General features: G+C 35.2%; 1 protein-coding gene across 1 annotated transcript in view; it reads right to left on the reverse strand.

Annotated features, from left to right (window-relative positions):
• The window catches only part of LOC106665890 (protein APCDD1-like), a 47,055-nt gene that overhangs the window by 4,353 nt on the left and 20,176 nt on the right, over positions 1-22,526 (reverse strand). The window contains exons 3-4 of the mRNA XM_024230086.1: positions 991-1,159; positions 701-933 (exon numbers count right to left, since the gene is read on the reverse strand). Coding sequence (XP_024085854.1) covers positions 701-933; positions 991-1,159 — 402 coding nt within the window. The remainder of the gene's footprint in view (positions 1-700; positions 934-990; positions 1,160-22,526) is intronic.

Consider the following 22,526-nt stretch of genomic DNA (forward strand, 5'->3'; position numbering starts at 1 on the left):
ACATCATTCCTCTATTTAGGCAAGAACACAACTGGAAAAAAGTCCGCATACGTGTCCCACGTGTTCCTCTCAATAACTCGCATTCACGCAACAGTTGTGACCTTTATCAGACATGGTAGTCCACGAGAGTTAGCATAGCCTCACCAACATCCAATTCACTAACGAACATACCTGTAAACTAAGTTTAGTTATAAATGAACTAAGAGACTTCAAATGCTTTTATCTTATTCTTGAATTCCAATCGACGATCCCCAATTATCATCAATCTTGGTTTCGTGCTCGAGATTTCTCTGTCCGACAGTAGTCATCGTGTTGCAGGCGACATCGCCTCCTCCTTAACCTTAAAGAATGTTTCACCGGAATATTCCTCGATGTCGCCATGCACTCACTTCCATCTTCACAAGCCGAGTTTGAAAAGGTTTAACATGTCCACGATGAAATTGTAAGTGAAAAATATCCAATGCTTAATGATAAGGTTTTAATGTATCTGAACCTTTAATTGTCTTTGTAACGTGACAAAATAGTGGATGCTCACTGGAAATATTTAATTTGGTTAGAAAACCGAGAGATCACCTTTTTGTTACAGTTATTTAAAACCAGTCGAACAGGATCGAAAAAGGTAAAAGGGTCCGTTTTAAAAAGAACCGAGAAAATTGAGCCGGGTCTTCCGGCTGTTCTAAATTAAAAAGGAGGTCATTACCTGCCATACTCCGGGTGGTCCGCAGCTGCCGTCGTCCTGCAGACTCTCGGCAAGGCCTTTTTCAAAAATGGTTAGGAAGGCCCTTTCGACGGCGAAGTCGAAATCTACAGCGCCGTGCACTTTTGAAACGACGTCTTTCGCAAGCATGTAGACGCCTTCAGCTGCCGCCAGAAGGGTAGGCTTCTGGCAGCGCGGCTCGGAGAAAAACCAGTACTCGGCATGCCAAGATTTACCTAAAATGACAGTTGTACTTGTAATCTCGGCATATTTGCTTTTTTAAACGTGCTTACCGGAAACTCTGAACCGACGCCTGAGGAAAAGGCCGTTTTGCTTGATCTCGCACCTCGTCGAGACCCACTCGCCGGAAAGGTGAAGAGGCAGAGCTGGCTGCAGTTCGAGCACGGGCGGGTAGAGCAGCGTAGATTCCTGCACCTGCTGGCAGGGGACGCAGCTGGACGTCTGAAACATAATTTAAATTAAAAATTTAAATTCAATTAAAAGTACCACAACTGAATGCAGACAAAGCCTATAAATTGTAAATGATTTAATTTATTTTGGAAAAATTTATGTTACGTACGCTTATGACAAGCCACACCTACAATGGACTAAGTCCCGCCTCATCTCGAAAAGTAGGCTGAGCTATGGTTAAAATATCATTAATCAGTAATTAATGTGAATTAATTATTATTCAGTGATTGCTTGTTAAACGATCATTCATTGATTAATTATTATAATGGAATATTTATTATTTTTTAAATGCTTGAAAAAATAGTGAATTTCTCAAAAAAGAAACACCTATACGACTTAGGAAAGTTAGGTCTTTTATCATATCCTGACAAATAGTCTAACTTATAATTATAAAAATAGTGTGCAACTGTCTTTCTAAAATATTTTGCGTTAAACAAGCACGCCAGAGTCTGTCTTGGTTTATGCGTATTTTAGAGAGAAAAAAATGTAATTAAACATCAAGCCACGCCTACTCTCCAAAAGTAGGCTGAGGTAGTAAAAATTTCATTTATCACTTTTTGATGAAGATTTTAATTATTATTTATTTCTTAAATGCTTGAAGAAATCAATTATTTCAGAAAAAACAGTTGTAATTGTGTACTTTTTCTAAATAAATATACTAATCAGAATGGTTCTTACTTTTGATCGTACCTGACTATAAAATTTTAATTATAAAAACAGTATAAAGTTTTCACAATCTATTCTGCTAATCAAAGCCCAGTTTCCTCAAGTATTTCAGTAAGAAATCCGTTATTAAAGTACAAGCTACGCCTACAATAGACTAAGCCCCGCCTCATCTCGAAAAGTAGGCGGAGTCATGCAAGTATCTTTCTGAAGTATTTCGCGCTAAAGAAGTCGGCAAGAGTCAGTCTTGGTTGAAGTCCATTCGTGAAAAAGTTGTAATTAAATCAAGCCACGCCTAAGATGGACTAAGCCCCTTCTCATCATAAAAAGTAGGCGGAGCCTGTGTTGTAATTACATTAATCAGTGACTAATGTGATCCATAATTATTCAATGTTTAACTGATGAGATTTTGGTTTTGTTTATTTGTTTAGGTTTGTGTTTAAATAGTTTGGAGGAAACAAAGTCGTGCTTTACAGACATTAAAAAAACAATTTCCCCAAAGATTTTGACAGTAATAAATAATTGTTGTTGGCTTTTGGAATTAGTTTTAAACGACGCCTAATTTTATAAAATTTGACTAAATTTGTTTGACCATGTTTCTAAAGAATATTCTGAGCAATACCTGATAAAATTGGAATCCAAAAATAATAGGCAGTTGTATTTTAACGGTGTATAAAAGCCGGCTAACACGCCCGGGGCATGGAAGCTTCCTCCCACGGCCGATCGAACGCCATAAACTTCTATCGGCCACTAAATAAACCAAAGCTCTTAAAACAAAAGCTACATAAACCAGATAAGGGTATCACAGTAAATTTGCACCCGCGGTTTCCTTAGGTTGTTTAAACTCCCTTTACAACGTATTTCCTATTACGCCTTCCAAGCTATGCAGGCAATTTTCGATTTCATACATAAAACTTCTCGAATGGCTGGTTGAATGTCAAAACGTATAGTCTGTAGTCGGTTGTAGGTTAAATGTACGATTTGACAAGACGATTATTTTCCAAGGCACATTGCACCTTGTTAAACAAAGCCAGAACGATAGAAAGATGAAGACATATTTGTCAATATGTACTTGAACAGACAATTTTTGACTTGAAATTATATTAAAATAATCTTTAATAAGTTTGTTTACAAACGTTTTTCAAAAATTTAATATCTATTTTGGATGTAATTTGATTTAGAAGTTATTAAAATTCTTAATTATTCCAAAGGGTATTGTTTTCTTGTTTGCTATATTTGTTTAACCAACAGAAACAGTTTGAATGAGATAATTATTAAAATTTTAGGTAAGATTTAAAGAAAAACATTTTTATTACGGTATTTTCAGAAAAGCGTCTAAAAGTCACGGCCCGTGTAAAATTAATACGAATCGGGAACAGGAATCTATCCAAACGAGAGAATTTTCATTAAGAAAGTTTTTTTTTAATTTCTGTTTGACAGAAGTTGAAATCCAATTAAAATGGCTTCGGGATGAAGCCCTTCGGCTTTCGGCCGGCTCATTTTCCACCCTGTAATCGCCTTAGAACGTACCCGATTATTAATATCTGGCCGGGGAAGGAATCAGCCCGGCGGCAGGCCTCGGATGAATTCCCATTCCGAGGGTTATGCTTCATTGCTATCGGACCGGATTGGTTTTTTACGGCTTACGGCTTAAAACAGAAGATTTAGGTGATGTAATTTTTTTTATATCCCGGTTCAAAAGTGATAACGCGACAATTATTTTCTTACAAAAATCTTCCGTAGCATTTGGAAGAAATTGGAAAACAACTTTAACTTAAGTCGCAAAAATAAAACACAATTGCCCAACATTCCACTCCCGTAGCAGGTAAATAATGCTTCAATTTAAAGTATATCTGCATCAAGTCACGCCCACAAGAGACTTAGCTCCTCCTGTTATCTCACATTAGGCGGAGCTAGTTATATGACTGTTAATATTAAGTTTATGTTTTTATTTTAGTTATTTTAATTCGGACTTTGTACCATGATTTATCCTTAACATTTTTTATTTGTTCGTAAATCCTACCTCGACATTGACTTTTTGAATTAATTGCTACAGCAAATAGTGGCATTACGACATATTGAAGGCAGACTTAAAAAAAATAAATAAAATTTAATATTTGGCCTTATTTTTTGACCAACCTATTTTCATATAAAAATCCTGTTAAACAATTTTTCTGAAACTTTACTGGTTTCTTTAAGAAGCCCAGCCAACGCCAACATTAAGCCAAGGATGGATGTAAAAATTTAATTAACCGATAAGCCACGCCCTCGATGCGCCAAGGTCCGCTTCATTTCCAAGCGTATGCGAAGCCAAAAATAATATCAGGCCGTTGGAATAGTTAACATTTTTTTATTTGGGATAATGTAGTTTAGAATCGACAATAGAAATCAAAATTAGGCAATATAAAGAAAAAATCGGGAAAATTAGTCAAAATAATAGGTAAAAAATTCTTAGATCCTAGGAAGCATTCTTAAAAAAAATAACTCTGAGATTAAATATATAAAATATTTATTCCCCTGAGCACTATTTGATTAATAAGTCAAGTTGTAAATGTATTCTTATTAATAGTATTCTAGAAAGGAAATGAGGTGTCACGTGAAAATGTACTTTAGCGAAACAACTTACAATTAACGAACTTAGTATAATCTCATTCCAAGGTTGATTTTTTCCTCTAAAAATCAATAAAATCAGCTGATTTTATGAAGTTTCGTAATATTAAATTAAATAAAAAATCCTAGTTATGTGAAAACCTACATGACTTCACTAGGCCACACCTACAATTGATTTAGCCCGTCCTCTTACGACAGAGTAGGCGGAGACAGCTACGTGACGACTGAAATGATCGTTTAAACATTTTTCTATAATACAATTTTCTTTTAGGAATTCCTGTGAAGTAAGCTTATTATGTCAATGGCTATGTTTTTATTTATCAAGCGATGCCCATAACAGATTTAGCACCTCCTTCTATCCGAGAGTAGGTAGAGCCAGATGTGTAACGTTTGAAATTGTTAATCGAAACATTTTTAATTTGTAAATTAAATCAATTTAATTTACAAACTTCAGTGTGGTGAGATTATTTTGTACGCGTCGTTATTCGTCAAGATTTTCCTTTAACAGATTTAGTCCCACCTCATATCCCAGAGTAGGTGGAGCCAGATATGTGACGTTAGAAATTTTCGACTAGTACTATAAATTTAATTAAACCATAAGGTACGCCCAGGATTGGCAAAGTCCGCCTTATTTTTAAGAGTAGGTGGAGCTATCTGGCTGTTTGAATGCTCTTCACATTCTTTTATTTGGCAAAATTTTGTTTATACATGAAATTAGAAATAAATATTAGTCAAAATACAGAAAAAAAGAAAACTGTTCAAAATACTAGGTAAAAAATTTGGATCTTAGGAAACATTCTTCCAAAAATTTGTGATTAAATAAATATAATATTTACTTCTCTGAGCACTATTTGATTACTAAGTCAATTCTTAAATGCATTATTATTAAAAGGTATTCTACAAATAAAAGTTAGGATTCAGGTGAATGTGTAATGAAAACTTCATAAAAATGACTTGTTTGCTAAGCCAAACCCTCAACAAGTTGGCCCAACCCCTGTCCCAGAGTAGGCGGAGCCAGTAGTGGTGAATTAATCATGTTTGCTTGAAGTTGAGTCTGTTCATTAAACAATTTTTAGTTTTGCTAATTCAATTCGGCATCTAGCCCCCAATTGGTTCTTTCGCTATTCTTTGCCAATGATTGGTCTTGAAGAATCAAGCCCAGCTTTATTTTTGAGAGTGGGCGGTGCTTAAGGTTAAAAGCTAAAAATGTTTAAGTTTTGTTATTCAAACTATTTTTTTTAAATATTTACTCGGAACATTGTAGGAAATGTTTGATGAATGGCTTTTCCTGCTGAAAGGAAATTTATATACATTAATTTTTATCAGTAAAGAAATAAATATAATATTACGAAACAGATAAAGTATGATGTTATTTGGAGAGGAAAACCAGTCGGAGATTCTCATGGGATTTCGTGAGGGACGTAGTGTAACAAATGATCAAAGACAGCTTATTAATAGAAAACTCGTTTCTCTCTAATTTATCGCCCTCGAAACAAAACGGGCCGGGGTTGATACAAAAACATAAGTTCGGCGAAGTAAAATGAACAATGAATCATCATCTCCGAGACGAGATAGTCCAGGTGAAATACTGGGTTTAATTCGATATAAACGGACCGATACGTTTTCCTACCCACCCCGTGAAACAATAATTTCACCCGGATAATGGGCAATTTTTACGATTTCCGGGCCCGAGGAGCCGATAAATCCGACTTGACTGATAGCTGACAGTATGTCACCAAAGGCACGTAATCGTACGCCTATCAGTAAACATTAGAATTTAGATTGGGTTTTAGTTTTCTATCGAACAACACTTTCCCTTTTTCTATTTTTCCTCCCAAAGCTTTACCATCTAAGTCTTTCTGAGAAATAACATTATACTTATATCTATTTCGATGTTGAATAAGTTGTTACATTATTATAAACGACTCCTACTTATATCCTAACCGTTCATATCTAGCTCAGCTTACTTTTGTACAGAAGGTGGAGCTAAGTCTGTTGTGGGCGTGGCCTGGCTAATAAGTCACTTTACAAAAATTGAATCATGAAGAATCATAAAATCTAGTTATTTACCCGATTTTTTAAGAACGGATTAACCTTTGAGTGAACACTAAAAGTTGCAAATTGTTTCGCTAAATTACATTTTCACGTAATGGCCATTTTATGATTTAGGGCTTCCACCACTGAATTTTGTAAAAAAGGAGTGGCTAAACATGTTGTGGGCGGGACCTGTCAAATAAATCAAATATAAAATATAGACATTTATGTAATAATCTTGCTTCACTGAATTTTGTAAAAAAAATTATTAATGAACAAATGTAAAACTTTTTGACAAACATTTCGACTGTCCCATATCAGGCTCCCCTACTCTGGGAAAGGAGGTAGAGCTAAGTAAGATGTGGGTATGGCCTGGTGAATACGTTAATATAAAATATAGACATTTACATAATTACCTTACTTCACTGAATTTTGCAAAAGAAAAAACTATTATATGAACAAAAAACATTTTGATGAATATTTCAACCGTCACTGATATCTTTTAAATTAAATATTATAAACCAATCATAAAATCACCTTGTTTTGACAGATTTGAAAAAACCAACCTAAGTACCTAGAATAAGAATTAACCTGAATGCTTATTGAATAAAATAAAAGTAAAAATAAATTTGAATGGTAGTAATTTAAAAATTGACTCATAAATCAAATAGTGGTAAGAGGAATTAAAAAAAAAAATTACACTGCTTCCTAAGACCCAAATTTTGTAAACCTATTATTTTGAACAGTTTTCCTTATTTTTTTTTAATTTTGACTAATTTATATTTCTAAACTCATATATAAATATATATATGCAAAATAAAAAATTCAAAGGCAAGATATTACGGGCTCCGCCTACTGTTAGAGAAGAGGCGGAGTTGGTCCCTCCTAGGCGTGGCTTATAGTTTATTTAAATTTTTACGTCCAATTTCTCTCCTCTGTTATTGATTTTTGTAAAAAACCAATAAAGTTTGATAAAAATTGTTTAACAGGATTGGAGTAGTAAAACATTAGGCTAGTCAAACAGGGCCAATTCTTTGCAAATAAGTTAATACAATTTTAGATATTTAGTTTAAAAGGATAAAAAATTAGATTGTTAGTCAAATAAGGTTAAAAATAATTTATTAAATCTATATTTCCTTAGTTTTATAATGAAACTAATTTCTAAGGATTTTCATGGTTACTTCCTAACAACCGAATCCTCGTGTAATCTCATTCAGGGGAAAAGTCGATGTACCTTTAAATTGCCGCAAAGGTCATCTATATGTTGATTCAACAGGAGAAAATGTGGTTTGTTAAATATATCAATTTAACAGCTCTACGCTTAAAATATAAATAACAAAAAACATAGCTTAACTTATTTTAAATTAATTCATAGGCATTAAAGAAAACTCGGCCGCATTAATAGAGGGGAAAGGGATGGGAGCTTCGGATTTGGCGATCAATTCCTCACACAGGCTCCGCCTACTTTTCGAGATGTGGCGTGGCTTACTACACGATAGGCGTGGCTTGCCTTTTAAATACAATTTTCTTCCAAATTCACCTAAATCAATACTGACTCTTGAGTGCTCGTTTAGCCTAATAGCTTTGAGAAACACTTCTTCACACATTTTCATAATTGTAAACTATACTATTACGCAGGTTGAAGAATAAGACCTCAGTAATTACAAATTTCTGTAAAATCCACTGAAGCCAAGACTGAATTTGGCGGGCCCGTTTAGCGCAAAATATTTTAGAAACCCGGTTTCACCCTAGTTTCATAATTATAAGCGTAGATTATGACATTGAGCTTGCAGAGATCATTTCTAAGTTATATCTACAGACTTATGGAGGAGAAATTATGAGAAAATTCCAGGTGTTTGCCAAATTTTGTAACAGCTTTCGTTAAACATCTCGTCCATACATTTATTTAAACATTGCCGGTAATTAATTATTTTGGGCGGCTTAATTAAAATTTTTAACGGCCGTACATCTTTGACTCGACCGGATTAACTTGCAAATTCGAGTAATATTCATGGTTTTAATCATCTTTAGCAATGTAAACAAGCAATCGGTGCATCACAGAATCATTTGCATATGCTAATAAATTTATGAATATGTCTTGATCGTTCTTGATTTATGTATTTTACGGGCGGTGGGAAAGCAACACAAGAGGAAAGAAAATTTGTAATTTACACGAGACTAGTGAATTTTAATTTTAATTTTAAAATGGAACAGTAAAGAGTAATTACCCGACGTCCGCTTGTAATTATTGCTATTTGGAGGCCACTTTTCTCAACTGTGTTACAAGAGAAATTAAAAAATAAAATAAATAAACGGAATAATAAAAAATGCAAGCATAAACGTAATATATTGCAAAATGTGACAAACATGAGGTTTTATTAGGTTAGTTTTATTATCTCGTTGGCTATTGTTTTTTTTCTTTATGCATTTCAATTATGTTCATCTCAATATTTTACGCACATAAAGTGAACAAACCAAAAATCACAAACGCAATAAAAATTTGAGCGAAAAAGCTTTTTGTGGCTTTATTTTGTAATGATACAAGACTTTCATGATTTGACAGATTATATTGTTTTTATTACTAGCTTTTCACTTAGTCAGCTTTTGAAATTGCTATTTTATATGAAGTACACGATTCAAGGAAAGAGAACAGCGAGCCGAGGGGAGATTTGTTTGTCTAGGGGGAGGATCTGGAGTGTCTAATAACAGGGTTCATCGCAAGGAAAGATGCTGCAATACTCAACAAGAAACTAATCATTTTCTCGACTTTTCACTGAGTTTTCTTTAAAAAAAAAAGAAGATAAAAAAAACAAAAAACCAAATACGGATCGAATAAATAAACGATGGCAAGGGATTTAGTAACATCAGTTTCAACCCAGTTCGACCTTGTGATTAATGCTCTGTCAGAAAACGGTCCTACCCTCAAGAAAACTTTGTTGTCCTTTTGCCCAGTGCCACCACTTTTGGAAAGTTTAAGATTAAACGTGTTTAAAAAAATAATAATTCACTTTAAATTCATACTAACTTCATAATTTTAGATTTAACTTAATTTAAAAGAACCATTACTAGGGAGGAAAAACAGTAAATTTTATTAGTACTTTTTTCTTTTGTTTGTCTTTCCACTTTTTCTTTCCATGTTGAAATCTCGACGGGATATATTCTACTTTGAGGTAATTACGTTTATTTGACGTGCTATGCTTTTTTTTAAAGAAAGACAACGAAAAGTATGAACAAAAATTTGGCTGTTTTCACTTTAAAACTCTATATCAATGAACGAGCAAAAGGAAAAATAGAAAGAAGAAATTAAATAAATAAAGAAAAATGGAGATGAAAAAGGAAGGAAGGGAGAGAGAGAGAGAGAGAGAGAGAGAGAGAGAGAGAGAGAGAGAGAAAGAGAGAGAGGAGAGGAGAGGAGAGGGAGAAGAGAGAGAGAGGAGAGGAGAGGGAGAAGAGAGAGAGGAGAGGAGAGGAGAGGAGAGGAGAGGGGAGAGAGAGAGAGAGAGAGAGTAATATAGAAAGTAAGAAAATACGAAAAAGTGAAAAGAGGAAACATGATATAATGAAAAAGACATAAAGAAAAAAAACCGACAGACACAGAAATAATGAAACTATAAAAATTTTCGCAAGAGTGAAAGAGAGGGATAGAGGAAAGATAATATAATGAAAAAGATCTAAAGAAACAAAAAAACTCAGAAAGAATGAAACTACATAAAAAATAGAATTTATAAGAGCCATTGTTAACCCATATAAAAAAATAAAAAAATATTGACAATGTCATAAATTGTTGTTGAATTGTTCATTCTTGGCATGCTATTCAGTAAGGTTTATCGTTATTTCCTAATTAACTTCTTTTTAAACCGCATCTCTCAATTTATGGAGTTTTATATTAATCTTTTATGCCGTGCTTTAAGGGTTTATGACAGTAGTGGTATTAATGTCATATTACATATGTAAATTATGTTTCATAACGAGCAAAAACTGGAATGCGCGTTCTGTCTCTCTTAAACAGTGAAAAATGAGTATTGCAGGAAAACGGCATTAATATTAATTAAAAGTTGGGCTGTGAAGCGGGTACATTCCTAGTTTCTAAGTTCAATATGCAATCTGGTTAATTAGAGGGAAAACGTCTTTAATTGGTTTAAGCACGTAGGCTATTTTTTGTAGCAGAAACACAACATAAATGGCAGTCTTTAGATAAAGAAATATTTTTGTTTGAGTTCTGTTTAATATAGATATGTTTTTCTCTTTAATGAAATAATAGACAAAGTCTAAATAATAAGTTAGGAAGTAAGTGCATAAAAAATTGAAAAACACATCAGGTTAAAACTTTCCTTGTGAAAGTTAATATAATAAAAAAGACAACAAATTCTCTTTTTCTTGGGAAAACTTTTCAAACTTTTCAGCCCTCTCAGACGGACCTAAAACGCATTAAAAATATGCCGAGCTTCCGGGAGGTCTAATCAAAAGGACGAGGCCGACAAATTGGGTGAAACAGAAAGTTGACAAACTTTCTTTTCACAATGAGACGGGGTTTTTTAAACCCATTTCAGTAAGGACATTTTGATATTCGAACCCGATACGCCTTCCGTTTGTTTTCTGACTTAATCGAGTACAACCATAGCATAAAAAAAGGACTCCAAATTTTTCTTGTGGTGTCCTGTTCGGAAGGACGATAAAATGTCACGATAACGAAACCCACGGGGCCATTCTGTTCCCTCTTAGGAAAGGTTGGCACAGCGATTATTTAAAAATAATATATATAATAAAATGAAAAATCTTTGAACACAATTTCATGGCCAAGCACTGCTTGCATAGTCGAGTCTTCTTTTAAGATGTGAAAGAGTGTCTGTTATTTCTGTTCTGACTGTTAATTTTCTTTTGGGTGAACTTCATTTCCTAGGTTATGTTTCCATTGATCGGTTCCTTACCATTCGATGACTGGGACGCAATTTCTTTCTCCTCCTTGCTTAACCTAATGGGGTAATCATTGAGTATACCCATGATGATGCTGGCCAGTATATGAACCCTATCACTCCTCTGAGTTATACCCTTCTATAGCAATATATTTATCAGTTTTAGTCAGGGTTCTTTAATCATAAGTTAGTTCATCCATTTCTCCATTTGACTTTGAGATGGAGAAATCTGATCTTGACATCCCATATTTTCTGGATCTATGTGGCCTTGCAGAACGTTCTCAGTCTTTCAGATTGTTCCTAACCCAAAACCTCTTTGGGCTAAGTTGTTATGCTTTCTCAGGTTATGGATGAATTAGCCGACTATTTGGGATGTGAAATCTATATGTGTGGCGAATGCTTTTGGGGCCGCTTGGCTGTGTGATGTTATGAAAGGAGGATTTTTGATTTTTATGGCATGAGCACAGTTCAGTTTGAGCTGCTTTTTAATATACCATAAATTTCTTTTCATTTGAACTCCCACAAAAATGCTTTTAGTAAAACAATTGGAGGTTTTATTTATAGATTTTTTATTGTCTAACAATTATGTAAACCAATTAGCGTTAATTCCTTGATAATAGGGATATTAAAACCTAAAAAAAATTAAGCCGTGAAGAAATGAGAGGTCAAATAAATTTGGACCGTTTTGGTATGCCACCTGTCGAGTATACGACACAGCGTACATTTAGCGATAATGTTGTGACGACTTTGTATTACAATCATCTGCACAGTTTTAATGCCTCTTTCAATTAATTAGCAAATGAGGACATTCACTACTAAATTCCATAGTAGAGGAGAAAGTACTACTATCAGTAGGCACTACGTTTTGACTTTTACGTGAAACATGGAGGCCTGTACTTTTCTGCTTTCTCGCATGGTTCAAATCCATCTGCATCAAGTTTCATCAGGTTAGAGACTATTGCTTCAAAAGCTCTTCCAACATCCAATTAAGTCCATCATGCTTAGAGAATTCTTAACCCCCATCCTTAGCCATCCATGACTCAAGGTATATTACATATGGTGTTTAGCCATCTTTAATAATCTCCGTTTTTGACAATGTTTTGGAGCTGATTTATTGGATTTAGAGGAAGGACGTGCGCTTGCCGTTTGAATTGTACCTACGGTCACTGCCTGTATTACCGTTTCTCTCATCGTCCATCTGGGATGTCAGTTGGCAATCGACTGCAGCACGGTTTCGTCCTCTTGTTGACTTTGAGGTTGCAGTTTTCGTCAAGTCGGCCTTCAACTTCAATTCGACATCAAGTCCTTTTGCAGCGATATCGGTAGAAGCAGAAGATGTGATTTTCCGTTGCGGAATTCAGTAAACAAATAGTCTTTCTTTTTGTTACGACCTTGTCTCAATGGATACAGATCTCTTGCCATCCCTCTTTTCGATTCTGTTATATCGTCGACATTTTCTTTATATCGATGAACACAATTGCTTTAATTCCATATTCTGACCAGAGCTCTCTGAGTAGCGATGACACCTTTGACTCTTTTCTATTATTTCGATGATATACTTATAATGTGGTTGACAGTGATGTCGACTAGGATGTGGTAAGAGACGAACACTTCCTATTTCTTAATCCGAAATAGCAAGATATGTAGTTGATAACCATGCATACTCAGCCCTAGTCATATTTAACCATTCATAACAGTCATATCGTGTATGGCGTTTTATTTTCTACAATTAATAATAAACCAGCCAAGCAAAAACAGCAAATATAGGACAGGCATTTAATGTTTCATCATGCCAGAGGTCATCAGGAAGAAATCTTGTAATATTAAACTTGGCGAGATAAATTCTGTGTCAGGACGTTCAACAGCCCTCGGAGAGATAATTCCGGCAGTTGGTAGAATAACAAGTAATTAAGAATGTAGAAAAAAAATTGTTTGGGAAAAGTGAGATGGATGAAGAGCATTACAAATATATCTTTTATTGATGTTATTTCATGAGTAAAGTGATAAATAGATCCGGCTGGATTTTATACAGTTTAAATAGTGTTAGGGGTTAAATTGTATCGTGTTTCATTATTTTTTATATCACAGGACGGAGGTGAAGTTTAAAGGGCAGTGCGACCGGAAATGAAATGAAGTTTTTTCCTATGAAACGTGAAGAAAGAAAAAAATGGTTTGGAGGAAAGTGAGATGGATGAAGAGCTTTTTTTTTAAATTTTTTAATTTTAATTTGGATACCAGGGACTGGAGGAGTTCCCTCCTGAGCACTGCAGCTGAGCTGTACTGCTTATTGTACTTTATCCCTGGCTCCATATTTTGGGGGAGGGCTCGCAAAACAAATGTGAGCTTGAGCCTCCGTTGTACCGGTGTTCTTCCATCGAAGAAACTCATTTTTGAAGGGGGTTGGGACCAAATTCAGGGTCGCTGAGATCCGATCCCGCCCCTTCCATTGATGAGTGCCGTGTCATTTCTTTCAATTGCGGCCACCGGTACCCTTAGGCGTCAGAAAAAGTCCAGAGGCGACGGTGGGGATAGAACCCACGACCGCGGGATCTACTAGCCGGCAGTCTGACGCCTTAACCACTCGGTTACCGCGGCCCCCTAAAGATCTAGACTTAAAGATGAAGAGCCTTACAAACATAACTTTGATTGATGTTTTTTCATAATTAAAGTGATAAATAGATCAGACTGTATTTTATATAATTTAAATAGTGTTAGGGGTTAAATTGTATTGCGTTTCATTATATCTTATTTCATAGGGAGCAGGCGAGGTTTTTTCGTAGGAAAGGTGAAGAAAGAAAAAAATTGTTTTGAGGAAAGTGAGATGGATGAAGAGCATTACAAACATAACTTTAATTGACGTTTTTTCATGATTAAGGTGATAAATAGATCAGATTGGATTTTATATAATTTAAATTGTGTTAGGGATTAAATTGTATTGCGTTTCATTATTTCTTATATCATAGTCGAGGATTTTCGTAGGAAAGGTGAAGAAAGAAAAAAATTTATTTCAAGGAAAGTGAGATGGACGAAGAACATTACAAACATAACTTTGATTGACGTTTTTTCATGATTAAAGTGATAAATAGATCAGATTGGATTTTATATAATTTAAATTGTGTTAGGGGTTAAATTGTATTGCGTTTCATTATATCTTATTTCATTGGGAGCAGGCGAGTTTTTTTGTAGGAAAGGTGAAGAAAGAGAAAATTTGTTTCGAGGAAAGTGAGATGGATGAAGAGCCTTAGAAACATAACTTTGATTGATGTTTTTTCATGATTAAAGTGATAAATAGATCAGACTGTATTTTATTCAATTTAAATAGTGTTAGGGGTTAAATTGTATTGCGTTTCATTATTTCTTATACCATAGGGAGCAGTCGAGGATTTTCGTAGGAAAGGTGAAGAAAGAAAAAAAATTTGTTTCGAGAAAAGTGAAATGGATGAAGAGCCTTACAAACATAACTTTGATTGCTGTTTTCTTCATGAATAAAGTGATAAATAGATCAGTCTGTATTTTATATAATTTAAATTGTGTTAGGGGTTAAATTGTATCGCGTTTCATTGTTTCTTATATCACAGAGAGGAGGCGAGTTTTAAAGAGCGGTGCGACCGGAAATGAAATGAAGTTTTTCGTAAGAAACGTGAAGAAAGAAAAAGATTGGTTTGGAGGAAAGTGACATGGACGAAGAGCCTTACAAACACAACTTTGGTTGATGTTTTTTCACGAGTAAAGTGATAAATAGATCCGGCTGGATTTTATGCAATTTAAATAATGTTAAGGGTTAAATTGTATCGTGTTTCATTATTTCTTATATCATAGGAAGGAGGTTTAAACGGGCGGTGCGAATGGAAATGAAATGAAGTTTTTTCCAACCTCTTGTCCCAGAGGGTGGCCGGAAAAGCCCAATTCATACAATTAATGCCCCCTGTAGTGTTTAAAAAAATATATACACACCCGGACTGAATTTACAGTCGGGATTTATCGCACCAGGTCCGAAAATATAAAACCGTCTTTCTACGATCCGACGTCTTTTTTCCCCTTTATCTTTTCAGCGGGATTTACTAACTTGCGGACATGGCTACAAGTCCGTTTCACGGTTGGCAGTAATAAAACCCGACTGGGTCCATGAGATATCATTAATCTTTTATACAGCGCGCGGGCTCGTTCTCGTAACTTTCGTTCTTGCCCACTCTGGGACCAGGCAATTGTTCGTAATTACAATAAAATGCAGAGCAGACTGTGGAACAACTAGCCTCTTACCGAAATGGGCCTTGAATCTTTCATCGGATGTCGAGATTTTGATAGGATATCGTTTTCCGATCGAGATTTATACTTGAAACGATAGTTTGGCCGTGTTTTCCTTGTCCAAGTCTCTGATCCATTCTCTTTACGAGTGTTAAATCCCTTTTTGATCGCTTTTCGTCGAGGCGGTGGTAGCTTTCCGTTAAAATAGCCGTTTCCTTTGCTAATGTCGATTCGATATTTCTCCGCCTTCCCAGAGGCCCCATTCGAAATGAAAGACGCCGATGTAAAGACCTCTCGTTTTATTACAGTTTCTGCGATTTAAGGACGGTTATGACAAGGCAAGCTTTTACTCTGAGTTATTTAACTGATACAAACAAAGCGTAGAAATTAACAAACAATAACCTCGAGGTAATATTTTTGACACGCCTAGAAATTTTACCTTCTTTAACCAAGAAAAATATGCACCAATCCAAAACAAAATCCTATAAGATTTTACACAAAAACCTAACCCAAAAGAAAAGAATGAATTTCTTAAACGTCCATATATCTTAATTAGCATTTCACCAGAGATTTGCCAAAATGGAAGTGGTTGAAGATTGACGTGCTTACAAAGGGATCAACGATTTCATGGAAACCTTTTTTAGTGATACAAGATCGAAAAGCATTTATTTTGTCATATATTTTTTAAATATTTATTTGTATCATGTATATAAATTATACACATTACAAATTGTCCTTGATGCTATAAAATTTCTTTTCTTTTACTTTCTTTTTAAAATAAACTGCTCAATAATTGTAATTTATTATTATTCTATTAATTTTAATTAAATTAACCGATATATTCTTGTTAGCTGGATAAGGCAAAAAAAATATACAAACCAGAAACCTCATTTTTAATAAGGGATTTATTTAAGAATAGTAAACATAAGGATTATTCGACAAGTAAAGATGGTGATCTCTGTTTGTCCGTCTCTCTCTCTTTCTCTTTCCTTATCTTTCTCCCAGTCTTTCTTTCATAATATATTTTTCTCTTTTTTCTACATTCTTTTTTCCTCCCTTTCTGTCTCTGTTTTTCTCTTTCTCAGTTTTTCTTAACTTTCCTTTCTATCTTTTCTTGCTATTTTTTGTTTCTTACGTTCTGTCTCTGCCTGTCTTTCCTGTTTTTCTCCATCTCTCTCTACCTTCTTCTGTTTTATCTATTGGTCTTTTTCCCTCTCTCTCCCCCCTTTCTTTTTTCCTCTCTTCCTATCTGACTTTTCCCCTGTCTTTCTTGCCTAATTTCTTTCCCTGTAGTTGTTGCTTTCTTTCTTACCTTCTTTCTCTAACTCTTTCAATCTCTGTGTCTTTTCCCCTTTCTTTCTTGCCTATTTCTTTCCGTATAGTTGTTGCTTCTTTTCTTACTTTCTTTCTCTATCTCTTTTACTCGCTTTCTATCTCTCTCTCTCTTTTGCCCTGTCTTTCTTGTCTAATTTCTTTCCCTATAGTTGTTGCTTTCTTTCTTTCTCTATTTCTTTTTCTCTCTTTCTATCTATCTATCTTTTCCCCTCTCTTTCTTGTCTAATTTCTTCCCCTATAGGTGCTGTTGTTTTCTTTCTTTCTCTATCTCTTTTCCTCTCTTTCTATCTCTCTATCTTTTACCCTGTCTTTCTTGCCTAATTCCTTTCCCTATAGTTGTTGCTTTCTTTCCCTATCTCTTTTCCTTTCTTTATCCGTTTTTCCTTTTTTTATTCTTTCCTTCCCAGTCTTTCAGTCTTCCTTACGTTCATTTTTTGCCTGAGAGTATATTTGCTACAGGCTTAGTATATAAATAAATCTCGCAAAAATTACCAGACATCGATTCGGCCCCCAAATAATTTCCTCTTCATACAGTTTCACAATTCGTAACAGAAAGGGTTATAAGAAATCTTGTCAGTGCGTTCGTCAACCACGTTCAAATGAAACGTTTATCCATTTTTCCGATAAGGGAAATCAATTCCGACCGCGTGAACGGGGAAGAAACAATTCAGCCGAATCTGTATTTCTTTCTCAAAATGGTCGGAAAATGATAATAATATATATTATATGAAATAAAATTGCGGCGAGGGGGGAGGAAATATGCCAGGGATTGCTCTGGAAAGAAAAATTAGAAAGGATTTGCCCCCGCCCCCACGTTTAAAAAGTTGACGGGTAATTAAGTTGATTCAACCCACCTCGGTCGTGGACTTTATTCGTCTCTTTTCTTCCATTCTGCTCAGACTGGCTTTTCATAAAATAAAAACTAAATGAATTGAAAGCCTTTTGTAGTGAGTCTAACTTATATTTGTTTTCAGTTTGTTCCATTTAAGTTCATGTTTTACTAATAAACAAGGAAAAGTGAAGAAAATGAATCGGTTCTCGTCTAAAAGCGACAAATATAAAATAATAAATGGAGGAAAAGCTTCTGACCCAAGTTCTTAACTTATGCTGACGTTTTCCCTTGAAAAAATATAAAATGATTGAAATAATCTCTCTAGTTTAACATGGTTTTTGCCGTCATCTTCTGATGATCTGGATTTAAAAAAAGTTATATTAACCTGGTTTAAACGGTCCTTTAACATTCCTTTTTTTCACCTATAGCCTGGAGCCTCTTTCCCTAAAGGTGTTTTCACCTTTTTATCGCTAACGCCCAGTAGTTGGTTGTTGACCTTACTCAATAAATGTAGAATTTTCGAGTGACCTATATTGTTTCCCTTATGGTTCCAGCTGCCTTCACTAATTAATCTATAGCAACTGGTTAGTGCTCTAACCTTGACCTCTATGTGTAGAGGTGTAGTATTGGTTATCATTTCTAGTGCTAGGGTAGGTGTAGTGGGAAATGCTCCCGTCATCATCATACAACCTAATCTTTGAAATGATCTTAGCTTGTTAATAGCCCCTTTGTTTTCTAGCCCTTTCCACCATACTAGGGCTGCAAATAGAAATCTTGGTAGTATAATTGCGGTATATATCCATTTGGCCACCCAAGGTTTGATACCCCATGTTCTACCAACAATTCTCCTACATTGCACCATAGATACTGTGCCTTTCCCGTGTATATTTTTAATGTGGCCCTTCCAATCAAGTTTCCTATCAAGCGTTATCCCGAGGAATTTGATTGAATCCTTTAGTTTTAATTCAATGCCCTGAAATTTTTCTTCTCCTGCTAAACATTATCAGTTCCAGTTTAGCTGGATTTATCGAAAGACCTTTATCACCACACCACTCGGATAGCAACCCCATCGCCTCCTTCATCAGCAGTGATAGAGTCAGAGGATCCTTACCCGTGATCATTATGGCATTTCTCTAGCATTTCTCCTATCCTTTTTTCCATTTATATCAATGATCTGCCCGACTCCATCCAGTCATGTAACTATCACGTGTATGCCGATGACTCCCAAATATACTTATCCTTTCACCCTTCTGATCTTCACTCGGCCATTCTCAAGATCCAAAAAGATCTAAACTCCATCAATGAATGGGCCCATAAAAATTCCTTAGTCCTCAACCCGTCCAAATCCACCGCCATAATTATCGGGTCCAAGCAACTCCTCAATTCCCTCCCCAGCATCCCACCTCTCATGCTAAATAACCACCCCATCCCCTTCTGCTCCTCGGTTAAAAACCTAGGAGTAGTCTTTGATCAAAACCTTTCCTGGCATTCTCACATTTCCCAAATTTCTCGCCATTCCATCGCCTCCCTCTGCCTGTTCCGTCGGTCCTGGCTTCTCTTACCTTTCTCCACCCGCAAACTCCTTGTATCTTCCCTTATACTTCCCTTCTTCGATTACAGCTGTGTGGCATACGGTGGTCTCTCGGAGAGGGAGAACGCGCGATTGAAGCGTATTTTCAATTGTTGCGTAAGATTTGTGTACGGCACCCCTCGGGGATCCCGGGTGTCGGGGTTGTATTTCCAACTTTCCTGGCTATTCCCCTCCTTCCGTGCCCAGTATTTCCTAGGTTGCTTTCTTTTCCAGTCCATCCACACTCGTCGTCCTCCTTATATCATCCAATCCCTCCAATTCAACTCCTCACATCACACCCGTAAAACCCGCTCATCCCCAATCGACCTTATCCTTCCGCAACATACAACCCATACCTTCGAAAGATCCTTTCTGATCCGAGCCCCTAAACTCTGGAACTCCCTTCCCCTATCTATTCGTCACGCTGCCTCCTTCTCCTCATTTAAATCCCATCTTTATAATCACCTCCTCTCCCTCCAAGCAGAGACCTCACGATAACATTTATTATTTTTGTCTTTGTTTAATATACCTCGTAATTTTCTCTTCTGGCCCGCCTTACTGGCATACATTGTGCCTCGATTTCTATCTATCTTTTTTTTCCTTTTTTTTTAAATTATGTGACTTCATAGAAGGTTATTATATTTTGTCTCATGTAAATTATTCTAAGGGGACACCAGTCCCAGAATAAAGTTATTTTTCTTCTTCTTCTTCTTCTTATGGTACCATCATCTGAAAATAATTGGCTATAAAAGCCTGAGTTATTCAGAAGCTGTAATAAGCTATTTACTGTGATTAACCACAGAAGAGGGGATAAGCAGCCTCCCTGTGGACAGCCTCCTGTGACCTTGATTTTCAGAGTACTACTACCTAAGCACATATTTACCATCCGACCCCCTAGGTAGGTTTTCACCCATCCTTTGAGGTGTTGGTTTACATTATATTTATTTAGTGCTGCTATAATGCATGAAGTGTCTGCATTATCAAACGCTCCTTGGATATCAAAGAAGCATCCTAATGTATAATCATTATTGAGTAATGATTTCTCTAACTTTCCTACAAGTGAATGCAATGCAGTTTTCACTGATTTTCCTGGTAAATAGGCATGCTGATTGGGATGTATCAAGGTATTGATACCACAGTCATGTCTAATATGTTTATCTAAAATGTTCTCTATTATTTTTATGAAAATAGAAGACATAAAGGAAATTTGTTATTTTTATTTGAAATTTTTTTTTCAGGTAACAGTATAACATCATCTGGTAATTTATTTAAAAAATTTATAACCCAATATTTACAAGAGTTTTCACATTTTTTAAGGTTCAGCACACAATCCCTCCTGATTTTTTTTAAATTTCATTCTCTTTCAATCTTTCTCTCTTTCATTATTTGTTGATTTGCCTGACTTTCTTACCGTCTCTCTTTCCTTCCCCCTTTTTCCCTTTGGCTATCTTATTTTTTACTTTGTCTCTTTTCTTCTCATTTACTCTCTATTTTTCTCGCTCGGTATTAATTTTTATCTTTCTTTCTATCTCTTTTCTTTGTCATCTTCATCCCCATTATTTTACAAAGAAAACAAACAATTTGAGTGAGTAAAAATACTTTGATTGAGTCTAAAATTTCTAGCATTGTATAAATTCACTTTTTTCACATCCTACATGTATAATTTAAACAATGTTTATAAATCCCCGGCTCTGAAGATGATCTCAATAATGATCGAAACGTTGGCGCGATAAAGAAAATGTTTTTTCTAAACCTACCTCACACCAGACCGCATCTCACGATCTTCAAATAATCTTCAGTAACTTTAATTTTCTTTCTCTTTCCTTTGTTCTCTTTCTATTGCTTACTCTTTTTATCTCTCTCTCTCCCTCTTTCGGACTCTTGCTTCTTTTCTTGCCCCCTTTCCTCATTCTCTCTGATGCACTCCATTACTCCCTCTCCTCCCTCCACCATCTCTCTATCGCCCTCTCTTTTTCTCTCATTTAAAAGTTGTTATTTAGTTACTTATATTAAATTAAAACCAAGTGGAGATTGCAGTCGGAAGTAGGTGTTGGTTTCCACTGTCAATTCGGAAATTCATAACCAACCATAAATATGTGATAAGATAACATGATGGAGGTTGCGATTGTAATAAAGAATGGTCGATGGCAGATCTCAATTACACTACTAAGCTTAACATCCAAATTTATTGCGGTTGAAGCCAAAATTCTGAAAATGATACGTTGATGTTTATATTTGTTAAACGCGTAAATCATTAGAAGTAGTTTCAAATTCCAACAAAAAACAGACTTTTTTCTTTTATTTCAAACTGGCCTTATTCCTGTTCTTTTTCTTTTTGAAATACAAAGTGTTCATATTAATTTCAAAAATTCTATTACCTGTAAATATGATTGAATTTTAAAAAGGAAAATTTAATCAAGCATAAAGGTTTTCTCCTGACTTTTGTCCATGACAATATTTTTTATTTATCAAGGATGGATATTTTTTTTCCTTGTTTTATACAAAATTATCATAAATGCCTCTTTTTTCCCTGGTGAGGACGACTCTCCTGAAATTTTACCGTAACTAGTGCGTATAAATAAGTCACTCCTGACACGTTACACGGATCTGCACTGGGGTTGACACGAGTCTTAATATTTCTTGGCAAAATACTGGATGACGAGGCAGGCCAAAGATATTTTCTAAATGTATTTGTCACATAAAATATATTGTAAAAATAAATCTTATTGGTGATGTTTTTGAATTGTACTTTATAAATCTGAACGCGACTAATAATATAAATATGGGGTTGACTCTGTTATCAGTATGCGACTTGTGCTTCTAGTGGAATGCTGGAAAAGCTTGAATAAGTGATAAACAGATGGGGCTAGGTCTGGTGAATACGGCCGATGTGGTTAAACCTCATACATTTCGAATGTGTCGGTTCGGTGGACTGTATTGACTCAGTTATTATTACATTACATTTTCACTTATGATCGAATTTTGCTTTTGTTAGCTCAACAAATACTAGTTTTAATAATTGTCAATCTAGATGACATTGTTGGGTGCTTATTATTAAATTAAAATTTAGTGGGACTTATAAGGCGGAGAGACTTTGAATTCGACCTTTTGATCTTTGTCTGCTAATTCTTCGGAAAACTTCAACACCTGCCTTAA

Source organism: Cimex lectularius, unplaced genomic scaffold, assembly GCF_000648675.2.
Source record: "Cimex lectularius strain Harlan isolate CLEC.00 unplaced genomic scaffold, Clec_2.1 scaffold322, whole genome shotgun sequence".
Taxonomy (NCBI): domain Eukaryota; kingdom Metazoa; phylum Arthropoda; class Insecta; order Hemiptera; family Cimicidae; genus Cimex; species Cimex lectularius.